Source organism: Puma concolor, chromosome D3, assembly GCF_028749965.1.
Source record: "Puma concolor isolate L17-30 chromosome D3, mPumCon1.1.hap2, whole genome shotgun sequence".
In the NCBI taxonomy this organism is placed as follows: domain Eukaryota; kingdom Metazoa; phylum Chordata; class Mammalia; order Carnivora; family Felidae; genus Puma; species Puma concolor.
In genome coordinates this window covers 4048529-4069981 of record NC_141678.1, presented here as the reverse complement: position 1 = coordinate 4069981, position 21453 = coordinate 4048529, and the positions used below count along the sequence as shown (strand labels likewise).

The 21453-nt window shown below is 49.9% G+C and overlaps 1 protein-coding gene across 1 annotated transcript in view; it reads left to right on the top strand.

Moving 5' to 3' along the window:
* The first annotated feature begins 418 nt into the window (after positions 1-418).
* Positions 419-21453, top strand: part of LOC147575242 (transmembrane protein 132B-like) — a 30643-nt gene continuing 9608 nt past the window's right edge. Inside the window, 2 exon segments of the mRNA XM_086683339.1 lie at positions 419-527; positions 1612-1757. Of these exon segments, the coding sequence (XP_086539465.1) occupies positions 419-527; positions 1612-1757 (255 nt within the window).

Sequence of the window (21453 nt, the reverse complement as noted above, 5' to 3'; positions counted from 1 at the left end):
AAAAAATTCAAAAAAACCGTGTGAGCGAGAGGAAATGCTCAGCATGTCCCTTTTACAGATGAGCCAACGGGGGACTCTCCCAAGCACAGGTAGCTTTTGGAGCAGGCCTGCCGTCCCCAGAACCCGGCTTTCAGCCGTCACACCACACCGGGGGGGGGGGGGGGCGCTGGGGAAGAAAGAGCATCCGGAAAGAGAGAGAATCCTGCTGAAGCACGAATGGTTAAAGGAAGTCATCTGCTCAAGGACTGGGTGGCGTGTGACTCCCCAGCTGTGTGGCTCGGGGACGGATAATCAGCCCCGCGGAAGCTTCACAGAACGGGGTGGACAAGTGCGGTGTCTTGCAGGGGTTTGGGGGAACCCCCCTTTCTGGGGGGCTCCTCTCTTTTCTTACGCCTCCCTCTCCTGTGTCCTTGCCAACATGTGTCGGCTGAGAACATGCTACCTGCCGGATGCCCGGATAAGCACCGGGATGCAGCTAAACGGGGGCCGGGGTGGCTGGATTGACATCCGGAACACCGTAGTCACAGGTGTGGGGTGGGACAGGCCATGAGGACCGCACGCCTCCCTGGGTCCGAGGTCCCCTTGCCTCTCCCTCCGTATCTCCCTTTGATGCCCTCTCTGTATGTCTTTGTGTCGCCCGCTATCTGCTCTGTTAGCTTTCGTCTCTGTGTCCTTGGCGGTCTGCCTCTCTCTTGGATTTCCTACTGTTTTTAACCAGCCTGGCTTTCTCATTCCCTCTCTCTCTCTCTCTCTCTCTCCCCGCCGCCTCTGTTTCTGTGTTCATTCTGTTACTCGTCTGCACTGATACTCGCATATTCTGTCCGGCCCTCCGCTCCTCTGCCTGTGACTCTACTCAACATGTGGCTCTTCTTTCTATCTACCTGTCTCCCTGTCCCTTCCCGTCTTCTGTCCAAAGGACCGAGAGTCAACCCGGCTCCGGCCACGTCTCCCCTGCTGACCGGAACTACCCGTGTCCCTATGACAGGAGCCACGGGGCAGGGGGCCCTCGTTTTTCGGCGAAGCCACCGCCACGGGCCGGGGTTCCAGGCTTCGCTTCCAGAGCTTTGCTCCACAAGCCGCTGTCTCATCAGGGTTGGGTGTTAATTCAGCGACCGATATTTGCATGCTAGCTCTGTGGCAACTGGATGTGCTATTTCATTTTCATTTGGCCCACGGCGGGGAAGAAGGCGCCTCCAGTCAACAAAGACGGTTGCATTAGCAGGTTACAGACGTAATTAGGCAGAGCTCGACTGAACCGCTAATAGATTCAGGCGCCGGGAAGGAATTAGAGATAAACACTGATGATTCAGTGCCGGCGCTGGGGTGTGCGAATGAGCGGACCCACCCGCGTGACGGAGACGGTGTCAGCTGGGCGCCCTCGACCTTGCCTGCCAGGCTCTGCCGTGTCCCCGCCTGTCTGTCATTCCCTCTCCGGCTGGTCTCTCTCTGCCCGATGGCGTGTCCTTTCCTGTGACTGCTGTTAACAACTGACCACAGCGGGGATGTCTTAAAACAGCAGAAATGTGCCCTCTCACTGCCCTGGAGGTCGAAAGTCTAAAATCAGCGTGGGTGGGGCTGAAACCAAGGCGTCCGCAGGGTTTGCGCCCTCAGGAGGCCCCGGGGAGGACGCCCTCCCTCCTCCTCTGGCGGCCCCTGGCGTCCCTTGGCTTGTGGCCGCCTCACTGCTGGGCACCTGCCTGTCCCCCTTCCTTCTGCACCGGACGCTCCTGTCCCTGCCTCTTAGAGGACACAGGCAGGTGTGTTCAGGGGTCATAACGAGGACGGCTTCGTCTTCTCAAGACCTTGAACTTCATCACCTCCGTGAGTCCCTCTTCTGCCGTCAGGAGGACACTGGCACGTCCCCGGGGTTAGGCTGTGACGCCTGTACCGGAGCAGAAGTTAATTTGTTTTTCCGACCGTCTTTGGCCTCATTTCCGTGACTCTGTCTGTCTGAAAGCCCCTGTGCCCCATGTCTGCACTTCCCAGCCCCTCTCGCTGCCTCTGGCTGTCCTTCCAACTACGGGGGTCCCGCTGGTGCCACTCTGCCTCTGGTTTCTTTGCGCGTGGGGATTCTCTGACGTCCTGTCTCTCCGCCTCAGTTTCCTTACCTTATCTGACTGTCTGCCTGCCTCTCGGTCCTGTCCCTCCCCCTCACGCAGACCAGGATTCTGTTCCTCCCTGGCACGGAACCGGGAGATCACTGGTCGCCCTGCCCTCTCACGGATGCCTGACAGACACCTGTCTCTCGGTTCAGACACCGCAGACGGAGAGGGGCCCCGAGTGATAACAGAACATCAAGGCTTCGCTTTGCTCGTTGTTCGTTATCAAACGCAGAGGGAGACTCAGCCACGGACCGAATCCCCTCCGTTTTTCGTGTTTTTTATTCACCGTGGCGTGATACAATTCTGCACAGCTACCAACACATTGAAAACCAGACTCCCCCCTCTTCCCCCCACCCCCGGTCACGGCGACAAGCGCAGGCTTTCCCCACGTGACGCTGCAGCCTGGCACGCCCCAGCTCAACGCCTGAGCCGCCTTGTGACCTCAGGGAAGTGACTGGTCTCTGAGCCTCCGCCCGTCTTCTGTAAGGTGCGTGTCCCAGTACTTCCCCCGGTGGGAGGCATCCAGGTCGTTCTGTCCTCTCCGTCCCCATCTCGACCTTTGGAGGGCTGTGTCTCAGAGACTCATTCTTTCCAGGGTTCGGCTGGCCTTTCCTCCGCTTGGCAAGATAATAATCCTCTCCCTTCCTTCCCTCCTTTTCCTTTCTCCAGTCATTGTCCAATCACTGTCCATCCTTGGGAACGACGATAGGATAGACTAGGACTCCCAGATCTGCGGGCGAGGAAGTGGACAGAGGCTCTTGCTGGCTTGGGTCGCCCCCAAACCTGGCAGCACAGCGGAGGTGAGCCCTCACCTGTGACCCTTAGTGACAGCCTCTTGTACCCACTCATCTTCCCTTCCCCGCAGCGAGGCCGAGGATGTGTGGCTGGGAGTGCAGGAGCTGGTGTCTGTCTCTGAACAGTGAGTGAAAATGGGGTGCAGGTGGGAAGGCTTTACACGCTTTAGGATGATGGGGGAAATGTAGAGACTGTAGGCCGGCACCCCCCACAACGGACTCATGGTGGAAAGGGCACTGATGTGTGTTGCTATGGTGACAGAACGCCTCAATGACACCACGGGCAGGAGACTCTCTCTGCCTCCCCCCGCCATCTTGCTTAAGGATAACCTGAAACCAGCCCCGGAGCTCATATTTCTGCTTCTTTCTACAAAGGTGCTTCCTTGTTGCCCTTCCTACAGGACTCCTTTCTCTGCTTTTCATGTAGGTGGCATGAAATGGCCACCAGCTGCCCCTGGGTTTATGCCCCTACCTCTCAAGAAAAGAGCTAAGACAGAGACTTGACCCCCCCCAAACCCATGGCTGTTGCCTCAAGACCCAGTTTGGGGCAAGTTCACCAATGGACGACTCAGTGGTGGCCAGGGTAGGTGGGTCATGCTTCCCAGCTTCCCAGAATGGCTTCTGGGGTCCCTGTAGCTGTCCCCAGGCAGAAGGATATCAGGAAGAGAGAAATTACTAAGGAGCGTTTGAATACCACTGCCTCCCATTTATTTAACAAACATGGGGTGGCCACTCATTCACCATGTTGCAGACACGAAAGTTGGTCTTTTACTCTCATTGGATTGCCAGTCCCTTCGAGTTTTCTCGGTTCAGATGCTCCCACTCTCACCGGAAGGGGCAATTTGTCTTTATTGTTGCCTCCCCAGCTTCCAGCTTTCCGTGCACAGGTTAGAAACTCACCTGTTTTATATTCTGCCTGCAAGTTGTACAGATGCATTTAATCGAGAAAACTTGGTGAACGATGCATAAAGCCCAGTGGCCAGTCGCTTCCTCGCAGTGACCCCGGGGGGCAGGTAGGTGGATGCTATTATCTAGTTAGTCTTGGCTACTGATGGACGTTCTCCATCCACAGGGACGGTGATAATGGGAGTTTCCTCCAGCTTTCCCGTCTCCCCATATTAGCTATTACCCCCTTGACACAGCAAGTGTGCTTTGAGCTGAGCTGAATTTTTATTGAATTTTTCTCTAAGTGCTATCTTATTTGAAATGTCTTTCCTCATTTTCTGCAGGGACCAACAGGTAGCTGGATTTTGAAAGTGTATACCACCAGGATAGCCTATTATCAGAGGCCACAAAAATAGAGTTTAAGTGGTAGGCTACGCAGACTTCAGAGTTATCTGATGCCCAGCACGGGGATTGAAAATCATGATTTACGTGGTAGCAAAAACCTGAGTTTTTCTCTGCCGGAAGTTTACAGCTGTCTTGAAGTTTGATAAATCATGACTCGAGGCACGTGAGGGCAAAGGGAGAAAAATGGAATGAAGTCACCTTCAGAGGTTGGCGTTTGACCTCAGGGCTTGCGGCTTCTCCTGGAGCTTTCGGGATGTAGGCGGATTGGGTATATCATAAACCACAAGCCTTGTGGTCAATACTCGTGAGCCTTGGGGCTCCTTCGGTATTTCTCTACTGGCCGAACTTCACATAGGGCAAAACACACTTAATTAGTTCTTCTTGTGCATTCTTTCTCATTTAACTAAAGTTTTAGGAGGTCAGTGTTCACCCTCAAAGATCCCTTTTTACTTGGATAAGATGATGTTGTAACTGCATTTATTGGAGGAGGTGATTTGGCTGAGGAAATAACACGGTATTTAGTCAATCTAGGACGGTGGGTGTTGACTCTAAGAGTCTCTCTTCCGATCTTGGCTGTGCCCCTGAGCAGCCGCTGTGTTAACCCGACCAGCCAGCTGGTGAGGAACAGAAACCATGGCACACGCATCTGCTAAGAGAAGCAATGCACAGAGCTGGTCTCTACAGCGGTGGGGGCGGCAGGCACGTCAGAAACCCAAGGGGAAGGCTGTCAGGATGCGGACCCGGAAAGCTGGACAGCAGCTGAGGTTGCCATACGCTCATGGGATTCTTCTTTCTTCGAAAACCTCAGCTCTGCTTCCAAGAACATCTCTCCACATCTATACTTTTGTCCAAACTGCCACGACGTCTTTTTATCCCCAATTGCTCAGGGCTTTCCCAATGGACATCTTAATTATTTGTGTTTATTTTTTCTTGTGAGAATGGGTTCTTCCGAGTGGGGAATCTGTATCACTTGGTTGTTTGTTTATTGGTCATCTTAATGTACAGAATAGAAAAATGACCAAAGTATGCGTTCAGGTAATGCTTGGTGCACAAATGCATGAATGGATGAATCAGTGAGTGGATGAATGGATGTGTGAGTGAATGGACAGGTGAGTGAATGCATGAATGAATGATTTGGATGAGGGAATGGATGAATGAGTGGATGGACGAGTGGATGAATGGATGGGAGAATGAATGAATGATTGGATGAATGGGTAGATGAATGGATGAGTGGATGGATGGATAAGTGAATGGATGTGTGAGTGAATGAATGTGTGAGTGAATGGACAGGTGAGTGAATGGACGAATGAATGATTTGGATGAGTGAATGGATGAATGAGTGAGTGAATGAGTGGATGGGTGGATGGATGGATAAGTAAATGGATGTGTGAGTGAATGGACAGGTGAGTGAATGTATGGATGTATGAATGGACAGATAGATGAATGGATGGATGAATGATTATAATTCTATCTAGAAGGAGAAAAAATCCCCATATATGTATAACATGCCAATGCTACACCTTCCTTAGCTCAATTACCATGTTTTCAAATTTGCACTCCAAATTTTCTGTTTTCTTGCCCAGTAGTTGTTAGTTCCAAATTTTTATCAAAGAAAAACACATCATCTGTCTGTAGAAGAGAAGAAAAATAGTGCTTACCATATAGATGGTTGAGAAGGTCAAATTGAGCACCACAATTGCATGTGCCGTGTTCCTTCACACCTGTTCTTTCTAACCCCATGCCCTGGCATCTATCAGGAGTGGACTATGAAAAGATTGAATGAGCAGGACCAGGATGTCAAGAAAGAACTGTGTCTTTCTGGAAATACAGAATGTGCCTAAATGATTCATTGGCAAAGTAAGCATTCTGTCAAAACTATCCAGTCTAAGACCCATGGAATTAGACTCTGAGTTTGCTTTTGTTTTTGCCAATCTGGGAGTAAATTTGCATGTCCCTTTAGGAATTGAGCTTGTGTGTAGGGATGTCTATAATGTTTTACCTCCGCTTGATTCAAAGCTCCATAGGATAAGAACTCTATCTCATTCACCAATGTTTATCACACACAGAAGTACTAATGTGTATGAAGGACGGATGTATTAGGGAAATCTGTCAGCTAGAGCTGTCCTCACAAAATACCATGGGCTGGGTGACTTAAACAGTAGAAATTCATTTTATCAGTAAGGTTTGAAAGCAAGGTGCTCTCAGGGCTGGTGTCTTGTGAGGCCACTCTTGCTGGCTTTCAGATAGCTGCCTCCTGGCTGTGTCCTCACATGGCCTTTTATCTGTGCACATGCACAGAGGAGGAGGTCCCTAGTGTCTGTCCCTCTTCTTATAAGGACACCGCTTCTATTGCACTGCACCCTAATCACCTCACTGGATCCTCATGACCCCCACCCAGAGGCCCTCTCTCCAAACACAGTCACGCTGGGGTTAGGGCTTTGGCATGTGAATTTGGGGAGATGCAGTTCATTCCAGAGCTCTTTCCCAAGATGCAGTGAGCTCTCTCTGTGGTCGTTTAGTCTTTGCTAGAACGTCCCTGGGGAAGACCCGGCTGTTGGACATCTTCCAAGAGGACTGGTATCTGGAGCATCTTTGTCCAAGTGATCTGACTTGGGCTTGCAACCTTGGCCCAAGTGAGGTTTTGCTTCATGGGATGCTTTTGTTGCAACAGGGATGATGGTCTGCTCTGAGCACAGCAATGTGCAGGGGGCTTGGTGGGCAACCAGCTGGGATACGGATATGTGTCCTGTCCGTGGAAGGTGATAACCAGCCTGAGGGAAAGAACTAGTTAACTCTTTTTGGAGCTCTCACTCCCTCTCACTCCCTCTCACTCTCACGATGTGCTAGGCACTGCTGACTCATTTAACTCACACGTGTTTTTGAGGCAGGTAAGACTATTTATCACGTGATGTTATAGACGTGTGATCAGAGGTGCAGAGACGTTAGGAAACTCACCCCGGGTCGCCCAGTGGGCAGGTGCTCACGGGTGCTTGCAGGCCCCAGAGCTGCCCCTCCCCACACTGCGCATTAATGAATTTTCAGCGTGGATGTGTCGACAGAGGCCGTCCTCAGAAACGGGTAGCCAAACTACCGTTCCTGCTAGTCCTCCATCAAAGGGATCTGTTAGTTGGAGCGAGCTTTTTTGAGTTTTCAAAAACACTTCTGTATTTAACCACATCACCTCTAAACCTTATATCATTTCTTGTTTTGTTTTTCCTTTTTCTTTCCAGTTTCTTTGAAGGTCTTTTCCGGAAGGAAGACAAATGTGATTTCCAGGGTGCGATTATAGTGCAACCTTTGAGAATCTACCTTTGTGACTGAGGGCTGGGCTGCTGTTTTTCCGTTACTGGTAACTGTATTGTTTGCCAGTGAACCTTGGCTTCCAGAACACCAGAAGCCAGTCCCACATCATCAGCAAGGGGCTGGATTGTTTTTTCATTCTTGGACAGAAATACCTAAAAACGCTATTGCCTCTCTGGAAGGTGGCGCCTACCAACTTACTCTGCGATAATAAAGTTTTCAGGTTCCCAATATCCACTGGACTGAGCACTAATGAGGTGTCAAAAGACTCCCAAAAAGTTGCATTAACATTTTAAAGGCTTTCCTGCCCCAGGGAAGCATCTTCTTTTCACACTTAGTTTACAATGGGTATGTTTCCTGATAGATGTGCTGTCAGAAAAAATCTGAACTGCTGTTTGCTCAGAAATGCAAAGGAAATTGGTCACTAAGTAGAAGGTGATGTCATCTCTGGAGATGGTCGGAAGCCTGCGGTTCCTGGGTGAATGTGGAATAAGTCCAAATGAGCTCACCTCCCAAGGTCTCTTTAGATGGTTCAACGTTGGGTGAATTTAGAGGAAGTGATAAAGTGATCACTGATCCGCTTCCTGAACGCAGACCCATAGAGGGGCATGCTTGAGCCTTAGTGACGGAGGTGAGGACCTTATGGAAGATTCTGGCTGGAGGCACTTGCACCCAGGTGATACACAATGGCGACCGGCACGTCTACCATAAGCTCTTAGGTTAATTATGGTAGTTTGGTTTTCTGTAGTGGAAACATCACACCGGCTCAAGCATGTTCTCCTTAAGAGGAAGTGTCCTGGCTTATACAACTGAAAACATCATGATGCCACTATACAAAGTTGGGTCAAGGGTCTCTCTGGTTGAACCTGACTTTTTCTAGAACTTTTCATTCCTGAGAGAAGCCCTCTACGTGGGGACGCTGGACCACACTTAGGTCCCCAGCTGGCTCAGGGCCCCTCCTCTGCCTAGGCTTTTCCTCCTGGCCTCTCTCACTCCACGGCTACCCTGCCTTGCACAGGGATCAGCCTGTTGGCTTCCTGGACTGGTTTTATGAGGATATGCATGGGACAGGTTGGTCCTTCCCTGAGATTCCAGCTTCCTGAGGGCAGGAACCATGTCTAATTTACCTCTGCATTGACGGGGTCTATACGGATGGGGTTTCGGAGTGGTGGTGATCCAGAGCTGACGGCCAAGAAAGATATTTTGAGACATCTTTGGTACAAAAAGGTGGTTCTATTAAAGCACGGGTGCAGAGCCCATGGGCAGAAAGAGCTGCACTGGGGTCTTGACTGGTTGCGTACTGTGGAGTTGGAGGAGGTAAAGTCAAAAGGGGGCACTGCCACTAACAATAATAGAATTATTATCACACCTAGGAGCTCACACTAGGTCGTGCAATGAACATGTTGATATGCACACCAGCAGGTGCACACATATGGAGAATTTCAATCCGTAATGGCAACCATAGGACGTCAGCCCTGGGCTTAGCCTTGGCTGTGGAAACGCAGAAAGTAAGTACGCGGTTCTTAGCTGGGATTTGAGACGTAAGACGGATGCCTCTTCCTTGGCCATGGTGGCCAACACTTCCTGCAAGTTATTGGGCATCATCTCCATCCCATTGGCTAACCCCAGGAGCCGAGAATTCAAATATAAACCGTCAGGCAGTTCAGAGTTCTTGCCTGGCTTTGTTTTCCCTTCTCTCAGTAATGTCGCCATCAGCCACCCCTTTCTGGTTGGAGATATGGCATCTATTTCCTGGTTTCTGGACTGGAGACAACACCTTGTTCTTAACCTTCGGCTCCCGCTGTGTAGATTATGATTTCAATATTAATTAGACAGGTTTTTTTTTTTCCCCAGTACGGTTTTGGCAACCTCCATTAAGAACGAACATTCTTAAATCCTTTAATGTGGCAAGTTCCCCAGCTTCTCTGCTGGCCCAGAATGTCACCGGAACTTCTCCCTCCTCCCGGGGCGAAGCCTCCCTGGCCCGTCTCCAGCTACCTGCAGCCACCTGTGTCCTCAGGAACACGGGGCTCTCAGAGCTTTGGGGCCCTTCGTGGGCTGCAGGTCTCAGACGCTGCTTAACCCTGGCTCTTACTGCCTTGTTCCTTTTGGAGATGCATTCATTTTGAGCTCAGTGAGAGAAATGAACACCTTCATTTCTGTGGCACGTGGGTGGGTGGCTCAGTTGGTGGAGCGTCAGACTCTTGATTGTCGCTCGGGCCATAACCCCAGGGTCATGAGATCGAGCCCAATGTCTGACTCCATGCTCACAGCGTGAAGCCTCCATGGGATTCTCTCTCTCTCTCTCTCTCTTTCTCTCTTTCTCTCTCCCCCTTTTCTGCTCACGCCCAGCAGGAAGGGAATTTCATTTTCCTGAGTTTCAGCAAAAGCCCTGGGATTGACTTGACGGGAGCAGTTCACGCCCCATCTCGTTTCCGGCCTGGCTGCTTTGCTCAGGGGACAGGAACGTGATGACTGTCACGTCTGGGTCACCGGCCACTCCTGGATCTGGCTGTATGCAATCGGAACAGACGGAGCATGAGGAAGTGAGGTCTCTCCAGGGAAAATCAGAGCTCTGCCACTCAGAGAAGCAGGAACGACTACCAGGCCATCAGCAGTAATAACAGAGTTCCACTCCGACTTGCCTGGCCTCTTAAAAATGCCGCAAAGCACAGGAGAGAGAGCATTCAAGCTATGACAGCGCCTGATCTCGATGTGATGCTGATTACAGACTCGCTATTCTAAGGAACTCCTGTGTCTAGTTCACGTAAGGCTCTCTAGTTCTGAGGGAGGGTATGTCACTATCCCCACTTTACAGAGGGGGAAACTGAGCAAAGGTAAGTAACGCCCAAGACTTCACAAATCATAAGTAGGGGCCTGGATGTGTAGCCAGGCCTGTGCTGTTCTGCCGTCCGTGCTCATAACCACCACTGTATTTTCCCCCTGCTGCAGAAAAGCAAGGTTCGTCTCCTGACTACTGACTGTGAGGCTCAGCGAGTCGGTTCAACTCCAAGAACCTCAGTTTCTTCCTCGTAACGGAAAAGATGAGTTCAGGCCGCCTCCCCAGCCCCGTATGCGCATATGATACAATACTGTTATTCATTAGTCAATCAGCAAACATCGACGTTTCCAGGTACTTCTCCAGGCCAAACAGGCAACAGCAGTGAGTAAGGCATTTCCCATCATTGACAATTTGTAAAATGCCCTTCGTGAAACAAATACACGCTTATTTTTACTATCACTGCCGCTCCTGGGAATAACTCAGTGGGCGTGTGGGTTGTGTCTCTGCAAGTTAGAACAATTTTTATTTATTTTTGAGAGAGAGAGACAGAAGGCCAGTGAGGGAGGGGCAGAGAGCGGGAGACACAGCATCCGAAGCAGGTTCCAGGCTCTGAGCCGTCGGCACAGAGCCCGACGCGGGGCTCAAACTCACGAACTGCGAGATCGTGACCTGAGCTGAAGTTGGACGCTCAACCGACGGAGCCCCCCAGGCGTCCGTGTCTCTGCAAGTTGAAAACCCTAAGTGTGAGGGCATTTTCCAGGCACGCTGACGACGGTAGAGACCGCAGCTTGGCTGTGTTCAGCCCTTAGTGGAGGCCTTTTACTAAACTTCATAAGATGCTATTAGTCATAACACTGAGGTTGCCAAGCCCTCCCTTTGTGACCATCGTTCTAATACAAAGTGACACCAGGAAGCCCGCAAGGTGAGGCTCGGGCAGGCACTTGGGTAACACCTGTCAGCCCGGCCTCAGCCGTGACAGATGACGCCAGCGGCTCCCGGAGGCACCTGCTCTGTGGTTCCCGTGGCTCCACTTTGCAAAGCTGATGTTGCCATTAAAGGGCTTCATGGTGGAACGGCTGCCTCTGCAAAAGACAGAGCCAGGTGCATTCAGAGCTGTGTGCCAGGAGCTGACGTCCCCTTGCCTGAGAAGCCCCCACCCCGGTTGACCCTGAGCAAAGCAGTGGCCTGGCCCTCTGCTCAGTGTGGCTGAGGGATGCACAGACCCGTCAGGTGACTGCAGCTCCCTGGCACGTGGCCTGAGAGCCATGGGGCACATTCCCCCTCCTGGCAAGTTCCGGGAGGGACCCGATCCCTCGTCTGCTCTGTTCTGCTTGCTTACCTGGAGCCCAGGGGACTGTGCACTCACTCCCTACTGCCCTTGGACCTGCCGTTTCCCTCTTAGGTCAGGCTGTGTAGACACCCAAAGCCTGCCATCCACTGTCTGTCCGCCGCCCCTCCCCTGCCTCTCTGTTTCTTCCCTGGCCCTGTGCTCGTATTTTGACCTCACCATTGAAATAAAATGCTCATTCCCTCCCATTTCATATTGCTGATGATGCATTTCAGACAGTCTTTAGAATTGTGATTACATGTGGGTAGATATGCTGCATAGACGTGTATACTGCAGAGTGCAGCGCCCGGGCCACCTGGCATTGGTCTGGGTCCTGGTGTTATTACATCACACCTTACCTCGGCCAAGTCGTGCCAAGTTTCCAAGCCCAGCTGCATGATCACCTCCAAATACCGATCTCCTACTCAGTACAGTGTCTTCTTGTTTGTTTCATGGCCAGTATGAGACAATTTTCCGGTTTTCCCAAGTTCCTCCAGACTGGCCTTTCTTTCCAGCAACCAGGAAGGTAGAGATTGGAGAATTATTTTATTCGCTTTTTGTCAAAAATTTTAACGTTTATTCATTTTTGAGAGACAGAGAGTGAGTATGGGGGGTTGGTGGGTGACAGAGAGGGACGGAGACACAGAATCCGAAGGAGGCTCCAGGCTCCAAGCTGTTAGCCTGATGGGGGGCTTGAACTCACAAATCGCAAGATCATGACCTGAGCTGAAGTTGGACGCTCAATCGACTGAGCCACCCAGATGCCCCTTATTTGCTTTTTAAAAATTTATTGATAGGGGCGTCTGGGTGGCTCAGTCGGTTAAGCGTCCGACCTTGGCTCAGGTCATGATCTCACGGTTCATGGGTTCGAGCCCCGCGTCGGGCTCTGCGCTGACAGCTCGGAGCCTGGAGCCTGCTTTGGATTCTGTGTCTCCCTCTCTCTCTGCCCCTTCACTCACTATCTGTCTGTCTCTCTAAATAATAAATAAACATGAAAAAATTACAAAAATATATCGATTAATTTGGGGAATGATTCTCCGGTGCCTGGTTCTGTCCTCCAGCCTTTTTCATCAAAGTGATGGATCCTATAGGCCTTTCAGATACAAGTGATAGAGTCTCCATTTCACTGTAACTAAGGCTCTGGGAAGTTTATGTGCCCACATCAGTTGAGCACCAAACAAGTAAAACGAGGTTTGAGTCCCGATTCGTCCCGCTCCAGAGTCTGTGTTTGGTCGGCTCAGAGCTACCACCCAGGAGGATACAAACTCAGGAACACTTGGCGAATCTCCGGGATTTTTTCACGGGGTGGTGTATTTGTGAGGGGCCCCGTGGATTGTGACAGCACACGGGCATCGCAGCGGATGCCAAAGGATTCCGCTGAGCACAGGAAGATCAATCAGAGTCTTTGGACCCTCTGGGGAAGCACGTGGAAAAGCCAATACTTCTGCACAGAACCAGGCTTATGGTATTCACCTAGGGTAGCATGATAAGGGGTACAGCAAAACGAGACAAAAACGGAACAAAACAAGGATACGGTCCAATGGGAAACGTTTCGAGAGGGTCTTTCTGCGCAAAGAAGGCATCCCTCAAGACTGAATCAATGCGCGTCTCATATTCTGCATTATCCACACGTTCATTAAAAAATCAGTGGCCGGACCGATCAATGCAACTGCAGGGGCCGAGACCTGTCAGCGCAGAGACCACACATCGCAGAGAAGTAGGCACCTGCTCTCCGGGAAGAAGGGGTTCTTTCAGGTCCAATCAATAGGCGACATCTGCAGCCTGCGTAACCCACGGAATGCTGATAGAGCTGTTTGAAAACACCAGGGCTAATCAGTTCTGTTGTTACTTGATTTAACTTCGAGAATTGCCTTGTTTCATTGATGGAAAGGGAGCAGGATTAAGAGGGAAAAGAAAATGCTTTTCATATGCGATCCAGGCAAGACAGTGTGAGATGAAAATCAACTATTTTAACATGGGAACGCCCCCTTTGTAGGACGGGGGGGGGTCTTGGGGGTTGACTTGCAGATGGGGGCAGGCGGGTCCCCCTGGCAGGCTGGAGGGCAGTGGTCAGCTTCAGGCACAGGCTTTGCAAGTCCCCGGTGTGAGTGTGCTGTCGGGACCCTCGTCATAAGTGCTGGGTTTGAGCTAATCGAAGGTTTCCCAGTCCTGACAGTTGAAGTCTGATACTTCTTTCTCAGGAGGGTCTGTGCTGTGCATTGTAGGGGATTTACACGCATCTCTAGCGTTTACTCACTAGATAGATGCCAGTGGCAACCACCTGCCTGAATTGTGACAACCCAAAATGCCCCCCAGAATAGCTTTACGCTAGAGGTAGAACTGTCCCTGGGTGAGAACCACCGAATTCTACCTCCAGAAAAAAAGATGGGATGGAGGGGAATATATTGGACCCCGTAAGCCCATGTTTAGAAGGTTGGGGCTTTAGGGATGATCAGCAGCCATGGATGAAACCATCGCCAGACATTGTCTATGCATCTCTTACTTCTCAACTCCGGTTTTCCTTCTCCTGACAAGCTTGTCCATGCAATTGGGACTGTGGCCACAAGTAGCTTCAAGCTCATATCTGTGCAACTCTATTATCAGGAAGGAAAAGAATCTTTTCCAACGAAGTTCAGTCCAAAAGCTCCCGCAAAGGGCTCTGGTCCAGCTTTGGTAACACATCTGACTGTAAGTGACTTCTAAGCTGTCTGTGTTGGGAGGGAGCTGAGGGATTCTTTTGGCTCACATGCTCTCTTGTTGGGCAGGCCTGCTGCCAGGGAGAAAGGAGGAAGTTTTTCTGATCGGTTCATTCATTCATTCATTCATTCATCCACCTGTCTGTCCATCCAACTATCCATTCACCGACCTGTCCATCCATCCATCCATCCATCCATCCATCCATCCATCCATCTATCCATCCATTTTTCCATCCATCCATACACGCATCCATCCAGCCATCCACCTGTTCATACATCCATCCATTTTTCCATCCATCCATCCATCCATCCATCCATCCATCCATCCGTCCATCCATCCATCCAGCCAGCCAGCCAGCCACCCATCCATCCACCCACCCATCCATCCATCCATCCATCCATCCAACCATCCACCCATCCATCCATCATCACTCATATACTCTGTGCCATTCCTTGTCCTGTGTGTGGAGGATATGAAGATAAATTGCATATTTGTGTCCTGCCTCTGACAGGTTTCTGGTCTGCTTTTACTAGATGTTCAGCTAAAACTGAGACGGAGAACTAAGTTATCTCAATGGGTGGTGACAGTACACTCTTCAGTGATTTGGGAAATGAATGAAAATGGCCTGGAAGTAGATACAGAGGTTAGGAGGGAGCAGATGGAATCTGATTAGGAAGACAATGAGAAATAAGGCATTCTCAGCATTGAAAAAGCATCTGTTAATTGTTGTTGTTTTCTAATGCCCAATGTGCTTGGGCAAATAGGGAGATACCAGTTTTCTTGAAGCACAGATAGCGGGAGAGGCACTGGGGTGTGTGCAGGAGGATGAGTGTGAAGTTGAGCAAAGGAGTTTGGAGTTTAGCCCCTGGTCAGAGGGGACCCCCAGGACAATGGCCATCGGGTGATAGAGTTTTTGAAAATGAGCCTTGGAGATAATGAAATTCAGGCAATCGTGTAGGAGGTGGGTAGGAGAGGGGAAGAGTATTTTGGAAGTTCTCTTGCAAGGAGGGGAACAATCCACTGGAGGGCTTGAGAGGAGACCAGAGAGAAACAGTGGTGACCACTGAGTTGAAGAGTTAGACTCAGAGCAGAAAGAGCTATAATATCCTCAAAACCTCCCTTCCCTCCATCCCATGACCATGACCATGATTGCAAGGTCCTGCCCAACCACTACACTCCTTGACCCCCTTTGGCTTCCTTTATAGCGTCTGCCTCTAGCTGACCTTCTCCTTCAACTGGCGTATTTGCTTGATCCTGTCTGTCTCCCGCAACAGAACGTGATCTTTGTGAGTTCTCACGTGTCTCTGTTGTTCGCATCGGCCCCATGTCTAGCACAGCATCTGGTCCCTCCAGGGTGTTCGGTAAATATTCACTGAGCTTCTTCATTCACCCACCTATTATTCATGTATCCAGTCACTACTCAATCGTGCATATACCCAGTCATATGTTCAATGCACCATTTAAAGACTGCCTTCTCCAGTTGTTTCATGAAAAAGAACATTCTTAGTGGGTATGTGGGTGTTTGAAAGGAAATAATGTCTAAATCTACAAGCAGAAACTGATAGATACTTCAACTGGTGCTTCTGGGTCACAGTTTAGACCTTGCAATTCACTCCTCAGTGGAGAAATCTTCCTTTTGACAGGCAATCCAAAGAAAGAAGATCTTCTTAAGTATTTTCCTGTGGATGGGTAGAGAAGTCTGGAATGTGACAGCTCGTACTTTGGGTGGAGGGTTTGCTCTCAAAATCATGGCCGCCGAAGATGTCGAAATTGGGATACTCAGACATTGTTGGTGGGAATGTAAATAGGGCCACTCCTCTGGGAAACAGTTTAGCAGATCCTGAAAACATTAAACGTGGAGTTCTCACGTGACCCAGCAATCCCACCTGTAGGCGTATATTGAAGAGACATGAAAATGTAAGTCCTCATAGGCAGAAACTGTTACGTGGATGCTCATGGCAACTTTATTCATAATATCAAAAAAAAGGAGAAATAGCCCAAGTGTCCGTTTTCCCCTGGGGGGTGAAACACATGTGGTCTATCCAGATAAGAGGCCATTACTCAGCTGTAGAAAGGAATGAAGCCCTGATCTATGTTACAACGTGAATGAGCTTGAGAACATGATGCCGAATGAGAGAATCCAGGCACCAAAGGGCACATAGAACAGGATTCCATTCGTATGAAATGTCTAGAGTAGAAAAATTCATAGAAACAGAAAGTAGACTCGTGGTCGCCAGGAGCTGGCGGGGGGAGGGGAGTGAGGAATGAAGCGATGCCTAAGGAGTACGCGGTTTCTTTCGTGGGCGACAAAAATAGTCTAACAGTAGATAGCGATTATTGCCAACCGTGAATCTACCAAAACCCGTCCACTCGTCCACTTTACAAGGTGAATTTAATGATAGGTGAATTTTATCTTAATTTGTAAAAAGCACGGCTGAATTCTCATGGGCCGTGTAAGCAGGTTCGATGGGAGGAGAACACTGTGGAGGTTCTCAAGCCACAGATCCCCCTTCTGTCCGCAAGGGAGAGAGTTGGAACAGATAACTATGTGGGCAACATCAGGATTATTACTTCAAAAGAGGGAGTTGGATTTATGGAGAAGTACGGATAGTAAATTATTTATTTGAAATGCTGCTTGTGTGATTTTTGGCACTAACACAAAAGAGACGAGGCAGCCACGGGAGCCCGGGTGGCTCAGCTGGTTGAGCGTCTGACATCAGCTTGGGTCACGATCTCACGGTTTGTGAGTTTGAGCCCCGCGTTGGGCTCACCACTGTCAGTACAGAGCCCGCTTCACATCTTCGGTTCCCCTCTCTCTGTGTCTCTCTCCTGCTCACCCTCTCACACTCAACCATAAATAAAATATCAAAAAGAATTAAAAAAAGACATCGTTGCTGCCGAGAAGCACCTTGGAAGCTTTGTCGTTATTAGGGTTCGAAGAGCCTTCGGGACCTTCTAACGAATTCGGATTTGAATTGATAGCAAAAATGGGAGAGGTAAGACACGCGTAGCACAGCTCCCTAGCTCCAATCAGTCTTTGCACGCCTCTCCCCGGAGTCCAGACTCCTTCTCTGGACAAGCCCCCAGCGCCTGTGGGGATCCTTCTACTCACAGATGCGATGAAACCTTTCCTATTTATGGTACAGTCTGTGGGCGCCGGGAGCAGTATCAAATAAGGACTGCAGCATAATGTCCGCGAGGGACACCTTTGTTCCAGATGATTTCATACGCTGAAAAAATAACAGTAAACCCACCTGCTTCCCTGGGCGTCGGAGGCATACTGTCAAGGAAAGCATTACGCCCAAGGCTGTAAAATGCCAATTCTTCAGGCAAAAACAGTCCCAAGACTTGCTTTGTTCGGCCAGGATCCTTCTTTACAGTTTTCCCGTCAGTGGCCGGTGTTGAAACTTGATAGATTTCGCTCTCTACCTGGATTTCCTGTTTCTTTCGAAAAGCAATCAGGCGCCCTCAAAGAGCAGTGCTAGCACGCCTGCGTGAAAGCAACTCATCCCAGCTGTGGTGGCCGCCTCCCTCGAGTGACAGTCTCCTTCCGGTTTGCCTTGTCCCAATACCCCAGGCCCATCACACCCACCCGACGGGCCACTCAGGGCTGTGTTGTGCTGTGTGTGTTGTGTTGTGTCTGCTTACCTAGCCTGAACACTATTTCATGCCACTCCTTTATTTATGAGAATTGATGGGTAAATTACCTTCTTGCCAATTGAAGGCTGCTGTGGATGTGCAGGGTAATAGGATGATGAGTTTGCTTTGCTTCATTCGTGTAAATCTAGACGTTGGATCACGCAAGGATCGGGTGTCATCTCACCCTGGCGGTGTGGGGGAGGCGGGACTGGAGGTACAGTGGATGTACCACACTACCCAATCAAGATTTGTTGCCATGGATGAGCTCAGTGCTTGCGGACACGACTTTCTCGGGCAGTTCAGAGAAAGTCTCTCGTAGGCAAGGGTTTCATTAACCTGTATTCGTGGCGGAGGGAACACAAGCGCCATCAATGGTCCCGCAAGGTGATGCCGAGAACATTGCTTGTGCACCCAGAATTTCCCCACGAAGGGCCGGGGCTGGGCTAGATTCTGAATTTCCAGTTCCCTTGAGAACGACTCCGTGAAGAGTGTGAGTGTGGAGGTCCAGCCTTCTCTTGGCGGTGGGGACCACGCCTTGCGTCTGCCGGGCCCTGTCCGCTTGGGACTTTCAAAGTCCCTCTTCCAATGTCTCTTTGTGGAACAGGTGGTCGAGAGGCCACTGCTTGGATTTACTTCTGTCCTTTTCCTGGGAATCACAGAAATAAACTCTTCCGCTATTGGTACCTTAAGTCCACCATGCGTGAGTCTCTGATTTCCCAAGCGCTTTTCCTAATAGACATTACCTAAGTAGCTGTCGTAGAAGTTGGAAAAATTCTGTGGAACTTTCTCTTATTTTTCCCCTTGAAAACCTGTTTATCCTGCCAAAATACCTTATGAATGTGTGTGTGTGTGTGTGCGTGTGTGTGTGACTAATTTGCGTGCAAGCCCCGAACATCTAAGCCTTAGCTTCAACATCTGTGCCAATGGAGCCTAATTAACAGCGCGTCTCCCCAGCAGGCCCAGTGCGCGCAGTCAGAGCGGGCGCAAGAAGCCGGGGACAGCCATATGCTGGGCTCTCACCAGATAAGCACCCCCTAATCCCTTCTGGGGCACCGTTCGATGAACGTGAAGTGCTTGGATCTTTTGCTAAGCTAACAAGCATTGGTGGTGCTTTTAAAATCCCCCGATGCCAAGGGATGAGACGCTAAGATGAAAGCATCCTACAAATAAGGGTACGCTAAACTTTGTACTGAGCCATAGTCTGGCCTGGGATGCTCTGAAGTTTTAATAAGGAATAATTTGGGGAAGATACGTATCTAGAAATAACAAAACCTTACTGAACGTGTTTTGGGGCAGGGGCACCTGGGGGGCTCAGTCGGCTAAGCATCTGACTCTTGATTTGGGCTCAGGTCATGATCTCACAGTTCGTGGGATTGAGACCTGAGTCGGGCTCTGTGCTGACAGCGCGGAGGCTGCTTGAGATTCTCCCTCTCCCTCTCTCTCTGCCCCTCCCCTGCTTGTGCACGCACGTTCTCTTGTTTTCTTTCGCTCTCTCTCTTTGTCAAAATAAATAAATAAACATTAGAAAACAAGACAGTGTTTGGGGACAGAGCTTTTTCCCTAGAGGAAAAAAAACTAACATGTCTTAGCTTTGCCATAGTGATGGCCCATCGGATAGAGCCCAGGACTGTCCTGTGCCATCTAATGGAGCTTGGCTGAGAGAGTTATCAGGGAGTCCTTCTGTGCAGATGTCGTGTGTGTCTCTAATTAAGGTGAACGGTGAACCCCTCTCGTGGTTCTGAGATGAAAACAGCCAGTGAACGTGTTCATCCCCCAGGCCCCCCAGGAGCTTTAGGGAAATACAATTAAAAACAATATCTTCTGCCAACTCAGAAAACCTCTCCAAAAAAAAGCAGAGGAGAAAGAAAACGATTTCATTATTGAGTCCGTATTAAACCAGAACGTGATGTGCATCACAGGCAATTTGCTGAGAGATTTGCAAAGGTAGAAATGTCACATTTAAAAAAAATTTTTTTAACGTTTATTTATTTTTGAGACAGAGAGAGACAGAGCATGAATGGGGGAGGGTCAGAGAGAGGGAGACACAGAATCGGAAACAGGCTCCAGGCTCTGAGCTGTCAGCACAGAGCCCGACGCGGGGCTCGAACTCACGGATCGTGAGATCGTGACCTGAGCCGAAGTCCGACGCGTAACCGACTGAGCCACCCAGGTGCCCCGAAATGTCACCATTTTATACAGCCCGGCCAACATAATCCATTTCATACATGTTCTCATAATAAGTCAATTTTTCTCATTTTTAAATTTGATTGGCTCCCAGGGAACCCTGATTAGTTTACTAATCGCTACATACTCTGTGTGTAGTGCTTAGGAGAGTGACTGCCAGACCTGAGGACACGGGCAGTCAGGAGAAGGGACAATGGGCCCAGAGCCCCCCTGGTTCAGGTCCCTGCACGAAGCCGACAATCCTGCCCCCCTCCCCTCCTTGGGAGTTTAGTTGGAAGACCATGGATCAGTCACGAAGTTCTCGCTGCACGCTCCTTCTCCTGTGTCCCAACTGGACCCCGCTGCTTGACGGAGAAGGGCCGTGGCTCCTGTCCTGCGTATTTGTGCTGGGCTATTAACCCAAATCGGTTAGGAACACCTGTCTTACGTCCAGGTGTCATGAGCCTGACACGAGGCTCAATCTCACGAAGCCTGAGAACGTGACCTGAGCCAAAATCAAGAGTCAGATGCTTCACTGACTGAGCTGCCCGGGCACCCCTTCCCCAAAACACGTCCAATAAGGTCTCGCTCTTTCTAGGTAAGTATCTTCCAAAAATGATTCCTTATCAAAACTCAGCCCAAATCCTGACTCTGTCTCTTGCTGGCTCTGTCCCCTTGGCCAGCTGGCCCCTCTTAGCTTCAGTTGGTGCGTTCTGATAGAAAAACCAGGATACTTCATGTTACACAGTTATTGTGAGGATTGAATGCATACAGGACATACTAAGTTCTAAGAACGATGCCCAGTGCACGGACAGCACTCCACATAGGCTCCTGACTATTAGCCCTTCTCTGATTTCAGGGGTTCCTGGCTTATAAGGCAAACCCAAAAATGTAGGCAAGTGCTCCTTAAGGGGTGGAGACTAACCGTTTTTGCAAACTATGGAAGGCATATTAAACAGCCTTTAGGTTTGGATCAAAAATGACTGTTAAAAGTTTTTTTAAGGAGCACCTGGGTGGCTTCGTCAGTTGAGCGTCCAACGCTTGGTTTCAGCGCAAGTCACGATCTCCCGGTTCGTGGGTTCGAGCCCCACCTCGAGCTGTGTGCTGACAGCGTGGAGCCTGCTTGAGATTCTCTCCCTCCCCTTCTCTCTCTGCCCCTCCCCAGCTCATGCATTCTCTCTCTCTGTCTCTCTCGCACTCTCTTGCTTTTTCTCTCAAAATAAATAAACATCAAAAACAGCTTTTATTGATGTATTTTGCATGTCTGCATAGAGATGTTTGCATTTTCCGTGTACGTGTGAGAAACATACCATCCGATTCTGTAGCTTTCCTTTCTTGATATGTTGTCAGGTTGAGGGC